This window comes from Populus euphratica, unplaced genomic scaffold, assembly GCF_000495115.2.
Source record: "Populus euphratica unplaced genomic scaffold, PopEup_1.0 scaffold105.1, whole genome shotgun sequence".
Lineage (NCBI taxonomy): Eukaryota > Viridiplantae > Streptophyta > Magnoliopsida > Malpighiales > Salicaceae > Populus > Populus euphratica.
Genome location: NW_011499990.1, coordinates 159392 through 178094, shown reverse-complemented (window position 1 = coordinate 178094; position 18703 = coordinate 159392). Strand labels below are relative to the sequence as shown.

Below are 18703 nucleotides of genomic sequence, written 5' to 3'. Positions count from 1 at the left end.
TTATTATTTTAATAAACTTGAGAAAAATAAAATATTAATAAATTATTTTCTAACTCATTTTTTATGACATAACTAAAAATCAAAAAATAATTAACTTTCTTGAAATTTAATTTTCTAAATATATTTAAAAATAAATAAATTTCATCCAACAGATAGGACCTTAGATCCTATCTAGAAAAGCATTATGGCACATGTTATGCTCGAGTTTAAATAAAGAACCGTATATATGGATATGAGTTTTACTTGAATCTTGAATATCCAAGCGAGCTTTGCGGCTCATTATAGTTTTGTACCTGTATCTTCTCCGAACTTAATTTCAAGCATTGAGACATCAACTGTGTTCAAATGATAGAAGCACCGGGCCCATAAGAAGAGAGCATTATTTTAGTGAGAAGAAGAAGAATAAGAAGAGCAAGAGAAGCTTAAACTCCATTAATTGTCTCTTTACTTGGAGGAGAGGGAGCTTCATAGCTGGCAGATAGAGATTGGCAACCCGAGTAATAGAAACTTTATTTCAACCATGGAGGGTTGGTTACTTGTTATACAGAAAGAACCATGTGGAAGAGGAAGAGAAAGAACCTATACTCAAAGCCAAAGCATGCATCTCTCTCGACAATACCCTCTTATCATTTCAGTTCTATCTTCATAAAAGCTGAAATGCGTAGTATCTCATGGTTTTCAAGAACATTTGAAGGACTTACCAACAAATAATCTGCTGGTATATTATGTAAACTAAAATCAGCTTCATTACATTCATCTTCCTTATTATTCCTCAGACATTCATTAATGTCATTAACATCAAGAGAATTATTAGTGTCACAACTAGTATCAACACCAATATTATAAACATTAGTGTTATTACTAGTACTAATATTAATATCATCAATGTCATTAGCATCAAGAGGATTATTAGTGTCACTACTGGTACCAACACTAATATTATGAACATTAGTGCTAGTACTAGTACCAATATCAATATCATCAATGTTATTAGCATTAAGAGGATTATTAGTGTCACTATTAGCACCAACACCAATATTATGAACATTAGTGCTATTATTAGTACCAATATCAATATCAACAATGTCATTAGCATCAAGAGGATTATTAGTGTCATTACTAGTACCAACACCAATATTATGAATATTAGTGCTTTTACTAGTGCCAATATCAATATTATCAATTTGAATCTTCAAATCACGATTCAAGTCAAATGCTATTTGAAACAAAAAATATTTTCACTGATAATTTTTTGACAATACTTGCACTGAACTTTTTTAAAATTCTTATCAATATATATACCATGTTGCCATCTCACATCAAGCTTATTACTAGAAGAATCTTTTTTGGATGCCATAAGTAAATTTTTTAATTTTTACGGGTTGAAACTCGAAATCGGTCAAATTTATAAAATTGGTCTGATTTGACCGCTTTTAACCGAGTTTGATTAATTTTAACCGAGTTTGATCGATTTTAAATTTTAACCTTATTTGATATGTTATATATATATTAACTCATAAAATTATACAGTTTTAAGATTCAACTCACGATATTAACACTCGTGATTTTAACAACAATGGGTGTTACACCATTCTAACATAGCACGTAGCACCAACATCTTCCTAGAACAGCAAATTCATTTGTTGCTTGGGTAGCTAGAGCCATTAGAATGCCTCCTTGACTGGTGGACCATCATCCTAGCTACCGATCTACTTGTACTGTAATAGATTTGCCATGTCAATGCTGCTGTTCTCTTTATATATATATATATATATATATATATATATATATTAATTTATTTTAATTTCTTTCAGATTTTTTCTCTCTCGATATCATCCTCGATTTTTTCTAATGATTTTCTGAATTGTTTTTTAACTAGTCAAGTCAATTGGATTATTAAGATAACTTCTACGTAATTTAATTTTAAACCAATAATAAATAAAGAGTCAAATTAAGAGTTTTTTTCCTATCAATTTAATCCTTTTTTCTTCAATTTCATCTTTGGAATTCTGGTATAGATTGATAAGGTTTTTTTTGGATTAATTAAGTCGATCAAGTCACATTAAAACGACTCCTATGTAATTTAATTTTAAAGACCTGCTTTGGTTAAAAAAATTCACATTCAACGTTGCAAATAAAATTAAATCGAAAATTTATCAAAATCATCTAAAAAGACTTAAATTCGAAGTGAATGTATTTTAATAAAAAATAATAATTTTATATGCAGCGGGACATAAAATAGTCTCAACTAATTAATTCTGTTATCAAACTTGACCAATTTACCTAGCTCGCCCCACTAACGCAAGTCTACTTTTATTATTTTTTTAGAATTATTTAATCATAACTAAAAAGCATCAGTTTTTCATTATGCTAGAATTATTGTGCATTCTCTCACAATACATCGTGGATTAGAGCAACGTATTTTTTTTTGAAATTTTCACTTTCATCCTCAAACTTTTATTTTGCACAATTTGACTTTTTTGAGTCCAAATTAGCCCACAATTGTATATTTCTTTAGGAGGGGAGGGTTGAATTGAAAGCTAAGGGACTGAAGTGAAAATCTCAAGTAATATGGGTGGTTAAAAGTTTCGTTAAAACATTTATTTTAATTCTCTATATTTTTTAGATATTAGACAGTCAATTTCTTGAATTTGAAGACAAAACATTTTGGTACCTAACTTTATTTTTCTTTTTTTTTTAGCTTTTTTTATTAGGAGGAGAGAGAGTGAGTTACTGGATTCCAACTTAGATAGAAAAAATGGTTACTGTGGAAGATTTCAACCACAAAACGATTAATTTCCATGTTAAAAGGTTTTATATGACGAGGGAGATTATGATTAGGTGTTTGTTTATCTTAAAAACACCTAAAATAATGTATTTGAGCTCATGAAAAATTTTTGTTTTGGGAGGATTTCGGGTTTTGAGGTGATTTATTGGTTTTTTAATGGCTATGAATTGGTTTAACAAGGTCTATAGGGTGTTTTCTAGGTGTTTTAGATCAAAAATAAATTGAAAATTGAATTTTGGATAAAAAAAAGGACTCTGTTTTCTCGGCAACCATAATGACTAGATTTTGGAATCGCAGGCCATCCTTTTTTTTTTTTACTGAAATATTTAGGGCGAACATTAAACTTTTTTAAAAAATAAAGGCCTGCATGTAAGTTGTTGCTTTATGGCCAGGCACTAGGCCTGACTTACCCGACCCAACAGCTCTGACTTGATTTTTTTATTTTTTAGTTTTTTTAAAAATAATGCATTATTTGTATATATTTTTTTAAATAAATCTTGGGTTTATATTTTAATTAGATTGTGATTATTTTTAAATGATATTGAGTGTATTTAATTTTTAGAGAAGTAGGTTTGATTAATTTGTGATTTTTTCTTAATTTTATATAGATTATTTTTTTTAATATTGATTTTTTATAAGATTTTTCATATGTGAAGTCTCACATTGTTTTTTAATTATTGTTTAATAAATTTTAATGTATATTGGTTTCTATTACAAATTTTAAGTGTCAAATTATTTATATTATAATGTTAGATATCTTGATTTTCATTCTTTTCTTGGTTTTCTTAATTTTATTTTTGTTTATTGTTGATAAAAATTTTTTATCACTTTACACAATGGTTATTAGGTTGTTTAATTAAATACATGCATAAGTTTTTCAATTTACATCTAGGAGTTTTTTTAGTGTAAAAAAAATTGTTGAAGAATTATGTATATTCATTTTTTATTATTATGTTTAATTTGATGCTTATTCTTATAATTTTTTATATTTTTTAAAATCTTTTATGAAAGTTTCATTGTTTTTAGTTTTACTTTTCAATCCAAGTTTATAATATATTTTTTTTTTGTTAATGTTTTTATTCTTTTCAATTTAACTCTTAAATTTAAAATTTGTTGTTTTCTTTTGATTTATTTTTTAATTAAAATTTTAACACTTATTATTTTATTGGATTTTTTTATTTTGAGTTTTTTTGTATTGTTTTTTTTATGATTTTAACCCTCGTGATGTTTTCATATATATATTATTTTCGGTTTTATAACTTGGATTATGATTTAAAAGATTAACGGTAATTTATTTTTTTATATTCATATGTTTTTATTTTTATGAAATTATTCTATTCTTATTTAATTTTTAATTTGTTAACAAATAACATCATTGACATATTTTTTAAATATTGTGAACATATATTTCTATAATGTTGACAAGTGTTTATCTTTTGTATTTAATCATTGTTGTTTTTTCACATTATTTATTTTTAATATTTTATTTTTTAATAATATTATTAAATTAATAGAGTTTATTAATATACTCGGTCAAATTACCTGAATATTATATTTTCTTATTTTCTAAAACAATTACCTGAATATTATATTTTTTTATTTTCTAAAAATATTTACCTCTTTTATGCCAAAACGAAGGTACTTCGTGAGGTCACCTAACTGATGGAAATCTATTTTCGTTGACACTGGAGTAAATTATAATTTTATGGTTGTTCTTTTGATATTTTATAAGCTAGCCTTTTTAATTTTGAAAATTACATGTTAGTTCCTTGATCAAAGTTGACTATTGACCTGTTTTTCCTTCATGAACGAATTACCCTTTTTCATGTGATTATTTTTGTTTCCAATAGGCCAGTTTAGAAAGTTGAACTGGAAATGAAGGAAATTTTATTGAGAAAAAAAACTAATTTTGCATGAAAAAACAACCAAAATGATTGAGTTACAAAGATATATTATTAAGAAACATGGACTAAATTTTGATTTTCTCAAATAAAAAGGATTGTATAATTATTTCACTCAAAATACAAGGTCTAAAAAATAATTGATTGCTTAAATATTGAAACAACCATCTAGAATTGTACATAGATTTCAATTATCATATGTTGTACAAATATAGAACTAGAGAGGTTGCGTGTAATGTGCCACGCTTTTTTTTTTCTTTTTTTTTTTGTTATCACAGAAAAGATATAAAAAAAATGTAAATATTTTTTTAAAATTTTTGTAAGATTCTACCAGTCATTAAATTTAATAAATTCAATTAATTTAATAATATGATAAGAAAATAAAATATTAATAAAAAATAAAATGATAAAAACAACAACAATTTAATGCAAAAGATGAATTCTTGTCAATATTATAAAAATATATCTTATAATATTCCTAAAACATTGCAATTATTTTATTTATTAACAAAATAAAAATTAAATGAGAATGAGATAATTGTATAAAAAAATATGAATTTTAATTTTTAACAAATAAAATGATAAATTACAAAATTAAAAAGAAAATAAATTTTAAAAACAAAATAAAAATTGACTCAAGTTTATCTGAATCATCACATAAATGAATTCTTTAAAATATGTTTTCTGAAACAACCAAACATAATAATTTTTTATTATCTAGTTTGTGCAAAAATCAAATTAAATCTATAACATAGTTATAAGATTGGGATAACTCTTTATAAATCAGACTAAATAAAATTATAAAAATTAATTCTCTAACCAACATAATATTGATAATAAAAATTAAAAAGCAATAAAAAAAAGATATAAGTCAAACTTGATGAACCATAACCCGAGATATAATATTGAAATAACTTTATAAAAAAAATAAAAAATAAAAAATATTAATTTTTGACAAACATAATGATGATGGATGAACTTAAAAAATAATTAAAATCAACATAATTTATTTTTCAAAACTTGTGATATGAATTGTAGAATCCCATCATAAGATAAAATGCAAACCTAAAAAAATATAAAATTTTAATTAATCAAAATAATAAGAGATAAACTTAAAAAAACAAATTAAAAAAAAAAGACTTAGGTAGGAGATATTTGAGAGTGTGTGTATTAATAATTATTTTTTAAAAAAATTTTATTTAAAAATATATTAAAATAATATTATTTTTATTTTTAAAAATTAATTTTAATATCAGCACATTAAAATCATTTTTAAATATAAAAAATTAATTAAAAATTATTTTTTTTTTAAACACAAAAACAAAAAATTATCCAAAAAATCTTCAGGAGTGCCAGCCCATCGCAATTTCCTTCAAGACAAGAAAACACAGCAAAGCTAAACTCCAAAAGATATTTATTACTACGCAAACATTTAAATTAATTAAGCCAATTATGTATGTTGAAACAAAAAAAACCAATCATTTACTCCACTAACGACGTCACCTCTTTGATCTTCAAGTTCCCACCACCCTATTCTCCACCCTCCGATTTAATGACTCCTGCATTGACATGTCACCGGCGTTGCTAGACACCGGAGCTCCGATTCAAAATCCTAATAGCAACATCAATATCACCAACGGTCAGCTTTCTCGTTCCTCTCTCCGCATCTCATTATTATTGTTATTTAGCTTCAAAAAATTCTCAATCAAAACAAGAAACCAGCATGAACCCATCGAATTTTGATAATTTAAATTCTGGGTTCCCAAATTCAACCCGAATTAGTAACCAAAATCCAAACTTTAGCTCTCGATCATCATCGTCCTCGTCAACTAAAGGTGGTCTTTCGAGGCCAAGATTGGCAAAAGCTAGGAGGCAATCGAATCCCCAGAATTTTAAGTCCAATGAAGAAACCTGGGCTGGGCTCGGTCTCAATCAGTTCCGATCCGATGGGAGTCAGGTTGAACCGGGTGGTTCTGGGAGTGGTGGTGATGAGGCGTTTGTGTTTGGAGCTAGTCCAAGTAATATGGGGTTTAACTCGAATTCCGGCAAGGGAATTATAGAGAACTTGAAAGGTTTGAGAACGGGAAGTGAAACTAATGTAGATGTGAGGGAGAAGAGTGGTTTCGTTTTTGCAAGTGATGGTAATAAGAATCATGGTGTTGACGAGAGCATGCAGAAGTTGGGCATTGATGATAAGGAGAATGCTGTGGATGGGGCATCTAGGTTAAGTGTTAATGGCAAGTTTGGGAGCGGTGACAATGTAGGTAGTTCTATTGGGAGAAATGTGGAGTCACTGCCACCAGATGAGTTGGAGAAGAAATTGAATATTGAAGAGGCTGGAGATGCCACTAATGGTGGTGGTAGTTTTCAAGCTGATGATATCAAAAAGTTTGGATTTAAAAGTAGTGAAAAGGGTAGTGAAATGTTTGCCGCTGCTGCAGAGAATGCCCTTCCTGATCAAATCAAGAATTTGAACATAAAGGACTATGTAGTCACTAACAATGTTAATAATGAGACCAATGAGAAGGATAGTTTTGCCGTTGGAAGCAGGGAAAGCATTGGTGGTTATGTTGGTGGAGAGAACGAGAGTGCAATTTCACACGAGATGGGGTGCAAGTTGAAAATTGGAAGTGCGAAGGTAGAATCTTCAGGTCAAACCAACATGGGATTTTCTTCTTGTCGAATCTCCAGAAAGGATATGCCAACTGTAAATAAGGGTGATAAGAAATTCCACGATTGTGGTGATCCCACTGAATTTATTTTTGAAGGAGGAACGCCGGGTAAAGATGTAAGTGGTATTCATTCATCTATGGATCAGCCAAAAGTTGATACACAACCAATTGGAATTGCGGGACCATCTCATGTCTTCTCATCCAGTAGATTGGCTGGTTGGAATGCGTTCAGGGTGCCACCTACTGGTGGACTTGAGGAGACAGATGGGTTTAGTTTTACAAGCAAGCAAGATGGCACTGGGTCGCCATTTGTAGAATTTAAAACGCCAAATCCTAAAGGAAATCTTTTCACTGACTTAAATCCGAAGATGGAATTCAGTACAAAGTTTAAAGATTCAAAAGTAAAGAAGAAAAGGGGAAAGTTGAAGCAACCTGTCAGAGTCCCTCTGTCGCCAGGTCTTGATTTTGTTACCAGGGAAAGTGGCTCCCAAGAAATTCCAGAGGCTTCCGAATCATATTCACCAATGGATATTTCACCATATCAGGAAACATTGTCTGATGCTAGAAATTCCAGGGAAACTTCTGTCACATCAGAGGAGTCTTTCGCACTAGACAGTCAACATGCATCAACTGATTCACAACCAACTGTTCTGAATGATGCAATAGATGAAGATCTGGTTGTTGCAACACAGCGAATGGATATAAATGAAGAGGATATGAAATGCAGAGAAATTATAGAGAAAAATTCTGAATACTGTTTTGATAAAGGTATCGGAGCTGAAAATCATCTGGAGGAGTCTATTTCAGGGGCTGAAACTGAAAGCTGTAAGTCTGCAAATGAGGAAATATATTCTATCAATGATGTTATAGTTACGTTAGCAGAAAGTGAAGCCAGTTCAAGTACAAATCTAGATAGTGACCTCAGCACTAAATTCTTTTCAGCTGTGAGTTCAGAAGATACTGTCAATTCAGGCTTCACCTTTGCTGCCTCTTCTACTGCACATGTATCGCCTAAGCATCACCATAAAAAGAACAATCTCTTTAGAGCTGATAATGATTCCTTTAATTCCAGTGCTACTTCCAAAGGTTCATATGTATCATCTTCTTTGCAATTTACACCATTTTCTGGATCTTCTTCACCCTTGTCCCCTGTACGGAGCAAGAAAGTTGGCCTATCTGCTCCTTCACACGTGGTTGGTGATAATGGTGAGCTGCTTAAAGGACTGGAGATCAATCAAGGGTCTGTTTCTGCATCTGTTGCAGCTCAAGAAGCATGTGAGAAGTGGCGACTGAGGCAAGATAAATTCCAGTCAACTCCATGTCATTCTTTTATAAAATTATTTGATATGGAATGTATTCTCTTGTTTATATATCTACTACATGTACTTCTGTAACCTTTCTGTATGATTGCAAGCTTTTATTGCACTTATATTTTTCTTTCCTTTTATTTTAGGGGAAACCAAGCATATAAAAATGGGGATTTGTCTAAAGCTGAAGATTGTTACACACAAGGTGTAAATTGTGTTTCTAAAAGCGAGACATCTGTAAGCTGTCTCAGGGCATTGATGTTGTGCTATAGCAACCGTGCAGCTACCCGTATGTCTCTTGGAAGAATGAGAGATGCACTAGGAGACTGTAAGATGGCTGCTGCAATTGGTCCCAATTTTACCAGGGTGCAAGTCAGAGCTGCAAAGTAAAGCTCCACCTTTTGTTTCTGATAAATTTTCTGGATGATTTGATGATTTAATTGTTATGTATTCGTGCATGTAATTCTAGTTCAATTTCTTATTCAATTTATTTTTACTTTAGATTTCATAATTGCTGCCTTATTATGCTCTGGTTGTCATATTAGTTCATTAAGTTGACACAGAAGTTATGTTTTCGTTGTGTGTTTGAGTTAGCATCTTGCTGTTTGTGGATGTAGACACAGAATATACAAATGATTTTAAGTTTAACTTCGTGCTTATCATGTAGCTCATTAAGCTTTTAATCACTTATTCTCAGGCCAATTCCCTTTTCTAATTATTAAGCTTCTGATTATGTTGAATAGCAGCTCCTTCTAAATGCAGTTTTTCTTGTGTTTATGTGCTGTGCTTATTTTCCTTTTCGTTCCAAGTTGTTACCTTGCTCTGGGGGACGTTGAAGGTGCAGTGCAATATTTCAAAAAGTGCTTGCAGTTCGGCATTGATGCCTGTGTGGACCGAAAAATTTCTGTTGAAGCCTCTGATGGGTTGCAAAAGGCACAGGTAATCTTTCTTTTCTTTTCTTTTCTTTTGTTCAAATAAGACCTTATCATTGATAGTTTATTGAGTTTGTGGTCTGACTGTCCCTGTGAAATGTTTCATAAGTTATATAATGGCATGAAATGCACAATTAATGACTTAATACTGATTGAGTTGATGGATTCCATCAATGTCTGAACCTCTTGTATGTTGTTGTGTTGCTGCCAAAGCTTGAACCATGGGTGAGTGGTTAAGAATTACAACTCCACAAACTACATGGCCGAGGAACTTTGCTTTAATGTCTTTTGAATTGACCATTTATGATTTTTTTATTTCATGCCCATTAACTGTTTTTCTTGACTGGCAGAGAGTGTCTGAGTGCATGCAACATTCTGCTGAACTTCTGAAACAGGGAGCGCCTAATGATGCAGAGAGTGCTTTACAAGTAATTGCTGAGGGTTTGTTGATAAGTTCATGCTCTGAAAAATTACTTGAAATGAAAGCAGAGTCTCTTTTCATGGTTTGTGTTTCTTTTACCGAACCTTTGAAAGTTACTTTGAGTGAACCGCATCCTATTAGTCTCTTTCTATGCAAGTGAACCTCACTCCCATCTTGCTGGGGCAAGCTGTGTTATTCATTTTCTTCACGTCATTAGTATTCATTTCATAAGAAGTGTGTGACTAATTTACATTGGTTGCCAACAAACCACAACTTGGGCTGGTACTGGCTATGCTGATCCAGCCCAACATCAAATCCTACATAAGTGTGGTTACTATTTCACCATTTTGATTCTAATACACAACAAAACACTGGTTGGAACTTGGTTAACTTTTGTGTCATCCAGCAGCTGCGGAAGTATGAAGAGGTAATTCAACTGTGCGAGCATACATTTGACTCTGCCAAGAAGAATTCTCCTCCATTACATGCTGATTACCATGTAGAAAATATTGGTCCTGAACTCACAAAGGACACGTCATTTATGATCTGGCGTTGCCGCCTCATTTTCAAATCTTACTTCCATCTTGGAAGGCTGGAGGAGGCTATTGGTTCACTAGAGAAGCAAGTGGAACCTCCTTCTACTGCAATGAGGTAAGTTTATATGCCTTGAATATTTCCGATATCATTTGTTTGAGTGATGATAACAGTATTCTTACTCCAGTAGTCTGTCCAGGATTGGTATTGAAACTCAAGAATCACTGGTGTTCTTAGCTGCCACTGTACATGAACTCATACGCCATAAGGTATTGGATTCTTGTTAGATTTTTTTTCCCTGAATAGTGTTTTGACATATTTTAATCTGCTACCTCATGGCATTAATATGGCTAGCTGCAGGCTGCAGGGAATGAAGCATTTCAAGCAGGAAAGCATTCAGAAGCTATAGAACATTACAGTGCTGCTCTGTCACGTAACATAGAATCACGGCCTTTTGCAGCCATTTGTTTTTGCAATAGAGCTGCTGCATACAAAGCACTGGGACAAATCACTGATGCTACAGCAGACTGCAGCCTAGCAATAGCTCTTGATGGAAACTATTTGAAGGTTTTCTTCTAACTTGATTTCATCCTTTTCTATTTTCTTTTTGGCACTAATGACATCATGGGACCTGTGGGCAATTTTATTGAGTCCTATTTGAGCCAGATCGTTTATGATATTGGCTGAGGCACAATAAAATTTAAATGAAGCCTTGAAGGTTAAATTAGATCTTATGTGAAAACACTTGAATGTGATTCTCTCAAAATTAGGTCTGGGTATCAATAATGTATACTCTGAGGCTATAAAACTGTACTTCATTACAAAGTTGATTCTGCCCATTATTGTTTTTGTTTCTGGTACCAAGTCATACTGAAAAGGATTGCTGGCTTTGATTCATGGTGCAGATCTGGTTTGAAATTGACATGTCTTCAAGATAACTAATTATTTTCCTGGATTTATTACTTGCCTTATTAAATTGCTACAAGAATTCAGGTTTACAATGGTACAATTTACTGATTACTAAATTGGCATCTGCACATTCGCTCTTCCTTGGGTGCACAATTCAGTATCCATGGAAAAAAAAAAAGGGATACATTTCTAGGAAGGCACTGATTTTTTTCTTAAAATATGTTCGAGAACAACCATTTTGGTAATGCAAGTACTCTCCATGCTTTATTAGGCAATTTCTAGACGAGCCACTTTATATGAGATGATTAGGGATTATGGACAAGCAGCTAGAGATCTTCAGAGGCTGGTAGCTGTTCTCACTAAGCAAGTAGAGGAGAAAACTAAACAGTTCGGGCACTCTGATAGAACAACAAACTTGGCCAATGATCTTAGACAAGCTCGTTTACGTCTTTCTACCATAGAAGCAGCAGGCAGAAAGGAGGTTCCTCTGAATATGTACCTCATTCTGTAAGTCCTTTGTAATTCTAGATGTTACATGTTCTAATCTCTCTATAGAGTCTTGTCATTTCACAAAAATCATAGCTGGAATTTGAATGATTTCTATTCAATATTTTGATCATGGAGTGTAGTTGTTTGCTAGCGCATCAGAGAGCAGTCTTTCTGTGGCTCCATTGCCTGTGGTAGAGAGATTTATGATCACTCATTTTTTCGCACATGTTACCCCCCCCCCCCAATATATATTTAACTTGTCTTTTCAAACATCTGTAAGTTGACCATTATTAAGACGCTGAGCTGTCATTAATTTGATGATATACATTCCTAAAACAAGTCTCCTTCCCTGCTGAAGTTTTATGAGTTCTGATAGTGGATTTTCATTTCTGTAGATGTTTAGTGGATTTGAGATTTTTTATTCAGAATTTGACGGTTGGGTTTTAGAGAGAGAGATGGAGGGTTGAAATGGTAGTTTGGGTACTAGAAAGATATCAAACAGATCTTTTATCAAATGAACAGTCAATGCTTGTTAAGGAGCCAGTGAGCGGTGGCGGAGGGTGACTAAGGTTGTTGTGGGGTAGGGGGTTAGAAATAATAGGACTTGAAAGAAAATAAATATTTTTGGAGGAGCCAACTTAGAAAATTATAATGTATGCTAATTTGATGGGACTATAGTAAATGTTTGGATTTTTTTTTTGGGGGGGGGGCTCACGGTTGGCTTGTGCATTACCCCTGCCAATGAGCTTGTAACTCAATCGGTACCCATTTCACTCTAATAGGTCTCGAATTTGAGCCTAAAAATAATAAAAAAAGAATACCAATCAGGAAATTAACTCATGATTCTAAAACTAGGACATAACCTGCAATCATGTCAAAATCACTGGTTTATTATTGTTGTTATTGTTTCCGTTATTATTATGTTTGTCTATAGTTGCTGTTCTTTTTATTGTTATTGTCATCGTGATCTCATTATTGCTTTAAATTTAAGATTCATTTAAAATATGAGGTATACAATTGTTTACCAATCAAATTATGATGGCAGGGGAATCGAACCTTCCGCTTCAGCATCAGAAGTTAAGAAGGCATATCACAAAGCTGCACTTAGACACCATCCTGACAAGGTTTCCTACATGTTCAATTTTTTTTGACATCTTATTATGACTTGCCCTTTTGACTCATTGGTAATTGACGTAGGCTGGTCACTCCTTGGCAAGAAGTGATAATGGAGATGATAGCCTGTGGAAGGAGATAGGAGAAGAAGTCCACAAGGACACTGACAGAATTTTTAAAATGATTGGGGAGGCATATGCCATGCTTTCAGACCCTGCTAAGGTTTTTCACATTTCTATCATGCAATCTACTGTCCCTGCACATTCTTTTAATGGCTCAACTTTTTAGTATTGCTGTTAACCTGATAATTATTTTTTCCCTCTCAAAATGGGAAAAACTTCTGCTCTGTAGTATTTTCTTCTGCTAGCAAGGTAGTCTTTGAGCTAGTATAAGAGGCATTACCTCATTTAGGGTGTCAGTGTGCTGCTCGCCAGTCTCTTGTACAATTTATGATACTGCTCCAGTCCCCCATGATTTCAAGTAGATAGTTTCTTATAGAAATGAAAATTATGTAAATTCTATTTGCGGTTGTTTGCGGAAAAGAGTGTTAAAGCAGGGGGAGTGGAGTAGAGAACGTATAGGTATAAAAACAAGTTCTGACATAACAACTAATGGATTGCAAGGCTGACTGTGAAGTTGTTTTATGTGAAAATATGATGTTGCTTTATTTGCTCATTGCTAAGATGCTGCTTTTCCATTGTCTAGTAATGGCAATCATGCTTAATTTCTCTGAACAAGAACCCATAATGCACTTAATTTTGTTTTGACAAATATAACTCTCTTGCTGTATGTCTCTTTAGTCTTATTCATGGTGTTTCCTTTGCTGGGATGCTTGCATGGAGTGCCTCATATTTACTTATTTTCCTTCGTGCTTTGTGTAATAAGAAGTGGTCTTCTTGTTATCTGCTGGACTTGGTTTCTATTAATTAGGAAACTTGTCTGTTGGACATTTGTTAGCAACCCTTTCCTCTGAATAATGTTTATTTCTTGTGTGTTTTCCATGGAAAAACACACCACAACCTAAGGTTATAGATCTTGTGTCACTACATAAATACTCCTTTGCAGGTCATTCAGGCCTGCCATTTTCTCGTTAGGCCAGTAGGCCTTGCTCTATCTCCCTGCTATATATAGTGTAAATCCTTAAACTCATAAATTCAATTGTTACATGTAAAAACGGAAACAAATCATTGTGATTTCTTTTACCGCTTAGCATAACTGGAGCCCTTCATCTGGAGGATAAGCTGATTACTTTGCTGTACACCTATTAATCTTTCACTATGCTGTGGTTCATTTTTCTTCTGTGAGAAAAGTCAGTATGCAATGTTTTGCAGCGTGCACAGTATGATCTTGAAGTGATGAGGAATGACCTGAAGAAACAAGGTGGAAGCAGCACATACAGAACACATACAGATGCTCCGAATTTTCCATTTGAAAGAAGCAGCAGTAGGAGACAATGGAAGGAGGGTTGGAAGCCATATGGCAGGTAACTGAACCACTGAAAAGTCGGGATCCATTCAATTTAACAGATTTTGATGACCATCGTGTGACATGCACGACAAGGATCTTGAGATTTCTGGTCACGTTAATCCATCCATAAAGGTAGGAGACGAGTCTGGTGGTTGGCTGCCATCTGCACTTAGCTTTGATCCAAAGGTCTTGCAGATGGAAAATCGTTCCAACTGCAAAGCTGAAGAACTGACAACATAATGGCAGAGGAATTACCTAATAGTTGAAGACTTTTTCCAAAAATCGTGGATTGCACGCATACAAGAGCTAGTTTGTACCGATAAGGGGTAAAGGAAACATAAAGGAGAAAACAGGAGAGCTGGTTTGTATTGAGTTTGACAGTCATGTCAGATTGTGTGAGGATTTGTAATTTGAATTCTGAAAGATTTGTTTTACACAAGGGACCAAAAAAAAAAAGAATCGAAAGGCAAAAACGAAGAACAGGCGTTCTGTTTGAATGTAATTTCACATAGGAGATTGCTAACTGTTTTGAGTTGTGTAAATGTATCGGCTTTGTACAGATGAAAAGTTAACAATGCAATCAAGAAATTAAACCAACATCTTCGAAATTATCAAGGACTTTAATTGATTCTCGAACTCTCACCACTGATGAGAGGCTAGCTGACCCTTTCACAATGCTTGACATGGCTCAGTAACTTGCACCTGCTTTGGTTACCAAGTTTGGCTGGCTGGACAAAATTGCTATCAAGCTAACAGATGACAATGGAAGTGCAATTTCTTTTTTATTGGGATTAAAATTTTAAAGAGAGGTTCGTTCCTTGAGGGCTTAACTCCACCTATCTTGATTCGAGAAAACCCTCTTCTTTTTATCCGGCTAGATCTTGTCAACTACAAAATTTTTGGCTCAAGCTTGTGTATCCATGTACAAACAGATACTCAATCCGCAGTTTATCCAAATAGTTCCCAATTATACATGAAATTAAAAAAAAAAAAAAAAACCTTTTCAATTGTTCAAATTTAGACGCATCACTTCTAATTTATCATCGCATTATTGCATATCGGTTTTAAAAAAAAAAAGATTGTTTATCATCGCATTATTGCATATCGGTTTTTTTTTTTTAAAAGATTCTGTTGATTTAGATTTGTGCGATTGTACCTTGCTGCGGAATTCACATTTAAATTACCTTTGACTCAACAAGAACACACTCCTTTACCCTCTAAATAAAAATTCTAAGTGATTGTTTCAATTTGGAAAATGAACACATATTGCTTAACATCCTTACTGATCATAAGACAAAAAAAAATAAAAACCTTGAATATCTTGGACTAGATGGCTGTCACCAAATTCTGCGCAGCTGTAGTGATCATCTCTATCAATGCTTGCCATCTCCTACAATCATACCTGTCAGCAACCTTGGTCCTTGCCAATCTTCACACACATCCCATCCTGTTGGCCTTATATGTTCCACGGGCAACATCCAAGGATTATTCACCACAAAACTACTCTCTTCCTTGCAACGTGTTGCTGGCTTGCGAGCTTCTTCCATTTCCATTAATAGTTGGTTATCAAATTCAGAATCCTAATCTATTTCATCAATATACTTGTTCGGATCTGGCAAGGATATGCTGCAATAAGAAGCATGGCCATAATTCAGAGAGCAAAACCGATACTTGGCTTTGTAGAAGCACTCCTTGCCTTCAGATTCATCCCGTTGCATGATCTTGTTTGTTTCTGATATATATTTCTTTGCCTCCAAGAGACGTTTCCATTGTATTCCGCCTATTTCTGAGCAAAATTCCTTCTCCCATCCAGGAACAGAGCTGCTGCTACTCCTTCGTGATGAATTCCTGCAATTCCTGCTACTAGCTTCAGCATCATATCTTCGACGACATACCATATTTGTTTTTTTAAAGAAACGAGAGGAAATCTTAGAGAATTTCGGTAGAGTAATACTAATAAGAGAACAAAAGAGTGAATTCTTTGGCTGGAGGCTTAGATTTATAGGGTACTTTCCATTTCTGATTTGGATTAGAATTTCCATAGCTGGCTAGGCTAACTTTGTCATGCAAACCGACTTTGTTATATTATTTGCATTTTTTTTTATCAGTCTGTCCTCTCCATTTCCTCCTTGGATTCATGTTATATTCTCAGAGTCCATAAATATTATTCAATAATAGATTTCTTTCTATAAGAGAATTTTGCCATTAAGATTTGACACCTTCTTTTAAACCTGGAGGGATTTTTTTTTCCTCGTTCATAGAACTAGCCTTCCTTTAACAATAGAATTTGCATGGAAGTTTACACCTGTCCTACCCCTTTTAACTTTTTTTCCTGTTTCTTTTTCCTGTCTTCATGGAAGGGTTTCACTAAGTGTGAGGAAGTGTAAAGCTTGGTTCACCATGCAATCAAAAGACTTGATGTGTTCACAAGTGTATGTGTACTCTTAACAACTTTCATAAGAGAATCAAAATTTGGAATTTTTTCCTCATTTCACAAGGACAATAATATATCTTCCTGAATTTTCTCAAGAGATCGATCAATCCTATGAACAGTCTGCAATCTTTTGTCATTCTAAACAAAATCCTCCAGACAAATTTCTAATCTCCATGCTCTACTACCTGAGTCCTGAATTCAGTCAGACATACATATTATGAAACTACAAGTCAGCTTAGTCAAAATCACCTGAATCTGGACTCATGAATTCAGACATGCATATTATAAAATGCTTGGTCGACACTGGAACCTTGTACCTTCCAAGGGAGAAATTTGCAGTGTACTTGGATAGCTTTATGAGAATTCTCACATGTATATTCCTATTCCTAGTCTGAGCTTTTGGGCCTGTTTCCACCACCAGGGGTGGCCTATGAAGGAACGTGCTAGGAAAGCGTGGAATATGTTATTCCACCACCAGGGGTGGCCTATGAAGGAATGTGCTAGGAAAGCGTGGAATATGCTAGTATGTATTAAAGGGAAATGTGTGATTGCTTATAAATGGATGAATTGGTGTGCATAATTTTTTCAGTGTAGAATTATGAGGGTTGATTTAATTAATTTTAACTCTTATAAAATGTATGTAAATTAGTGGGTATTGTGGAAATAATGACGTTGGGATGGAAATTAGTTGGCTATTAAGTTATTTGGAATTCCTAATACATTTTCAATTAGGGTTCAAGAATGGAAAATTAAGAAAACAAGAAAAAGATGAAAATGATGGTAGCTTTCTAAAGGGGTATAATTTTTTTTTTTAATTAGAACAAAAGAAATAAAAAGGATCAAGTTAGAGATTAAACGCAAAACTAAAGTTCGGTCATACGAAGGAAAATAACAAAAAAAAAATAGTATAATAATTGTGGAAGATTATGTTATTGGATATATTAATATTAATAAATTTGTTTCTAAGAAAATAGTTTATGTTAGTGTTGTATGTGTTATATGTAGGAAAGTGATGGGGCTAATATATGAATTTTAAATTGTATATTTTTATGATGTTGATGTTGTATGGTAATTAAGTAAATAAGAAAGTTTTAGAATTGTAATAATTAAAAAACCTTAAGGTTAAATGCATGTTGGTATGATGGGGGGGAAATATACACATTTTATAATTAGAAGAGGGATATGTGTATGATGGAAAATTATATATGGAAATGTAATTTTATTTGGTTGTGATTTGATGCTTGATTATGTATTAAGAGAAATTGAAAAATTGTTATTGTTATTTATATTAACCAAATAATTAGTATGTAAATTGGTGAAATCTGGAAAATGATTAAAATAATAAATGATTAAAATGGTTTAAATATTTTATATGAAAGTAAGAATGGCCAATGAAAGATAGTCTGAAGTTGAAAATAATAGAAAATTATGTATACAAATTGAAAAGATGTTAAACCTAAAATGATTGGGAAGCATAGGAAATGAAGCTTGGAAATTTGGAAATTATATATGTTAAGTTAAAGAAGGGTTATGTAAAAGAATTGTGTAAAAATATTTAGATTTCATGAATATTGATTTAATGAGATGGATGAGATATTAATATCTTTTCTGGAATTAGAAGAGGTATTAAAAACAAGATTATTTGCGGTTAGAGAAATAATCAGATGCATATCACCTTATTTTATATAAAATTATTGTATTTTATTTAGTTTGTTTTCTTAATAAGCATTAGTGCA

General features: G+C 32.7%; 1 protein-coding gene across 6 annotated transcripts; it reads left to right on the top strand.

Annotated features, from left to right (window-relative positions):
* The first annotated feature begins 6134 nt into the window (after nt 1-6134).
* Nucleotides 6135-15144, top strand: LOC105140308 (uncharacterized). 6 transcript variants are annotated; one of them, XM_011047092.1, is made up of 11 exons: nt 6135-8655; nt 8815-9054; nt 9478-9607; nt 9951-10103; nt 10431-10672; nt 10743-10824; nt 10916-11122; nt 11736-11971; nt 12999-13077; nt 13151-13288; nt 14398-15144. In XM_011047092.1, exons 1-11 carry the CDS (start codon nt 6413-6415, stop codon nt 14551-14553), a joined length of 3906 nt encoding a protein of 1301 aa, XP_011045394.1. In that variant the 5' UTR covers nt 6135-6412; the 3' UTR covers nt 14554-15144. The 6 variants fall into 6 exon arrangements, with proteins under 6 accessions (XP_011045394.1, XP_011045389.1, XP_011045393.1 ...); XM_011047087.1 differs by having other exon boundaries at nt 10910-11122; XM_011047091.1 differs by having other exon boundaries at nt 10428-10672; nt 10755-10824.
* Nucleotides 15145-18703: the final 3559 nt, after the last annotated feature.

Excerpts from the sequence above, each read along its gene's own strand:
- LOC105140308 (XM_011047086.1), top strand. The coding sequence starts at position 6,413 with ATGAACCCATCGAATTTTGATAATTTAAATTCTGGGTTCCCAAATTCA. Across the intron at positions 10,825-10,909 it reads ATGAACTCATACGCCATAAG|CTGCAGGCTGCAGGGAATGA; the intron begins GTATTGGATTCT and ends TAATATGGCTAG. Across the intron at positions 13,078-13,150 it reads TTAGACACCATCCTGACAAG|GCTGGTCACTCCTTGGCAAG; the intron begins GTTTCCTACATG and ends TAATTGACGTAG.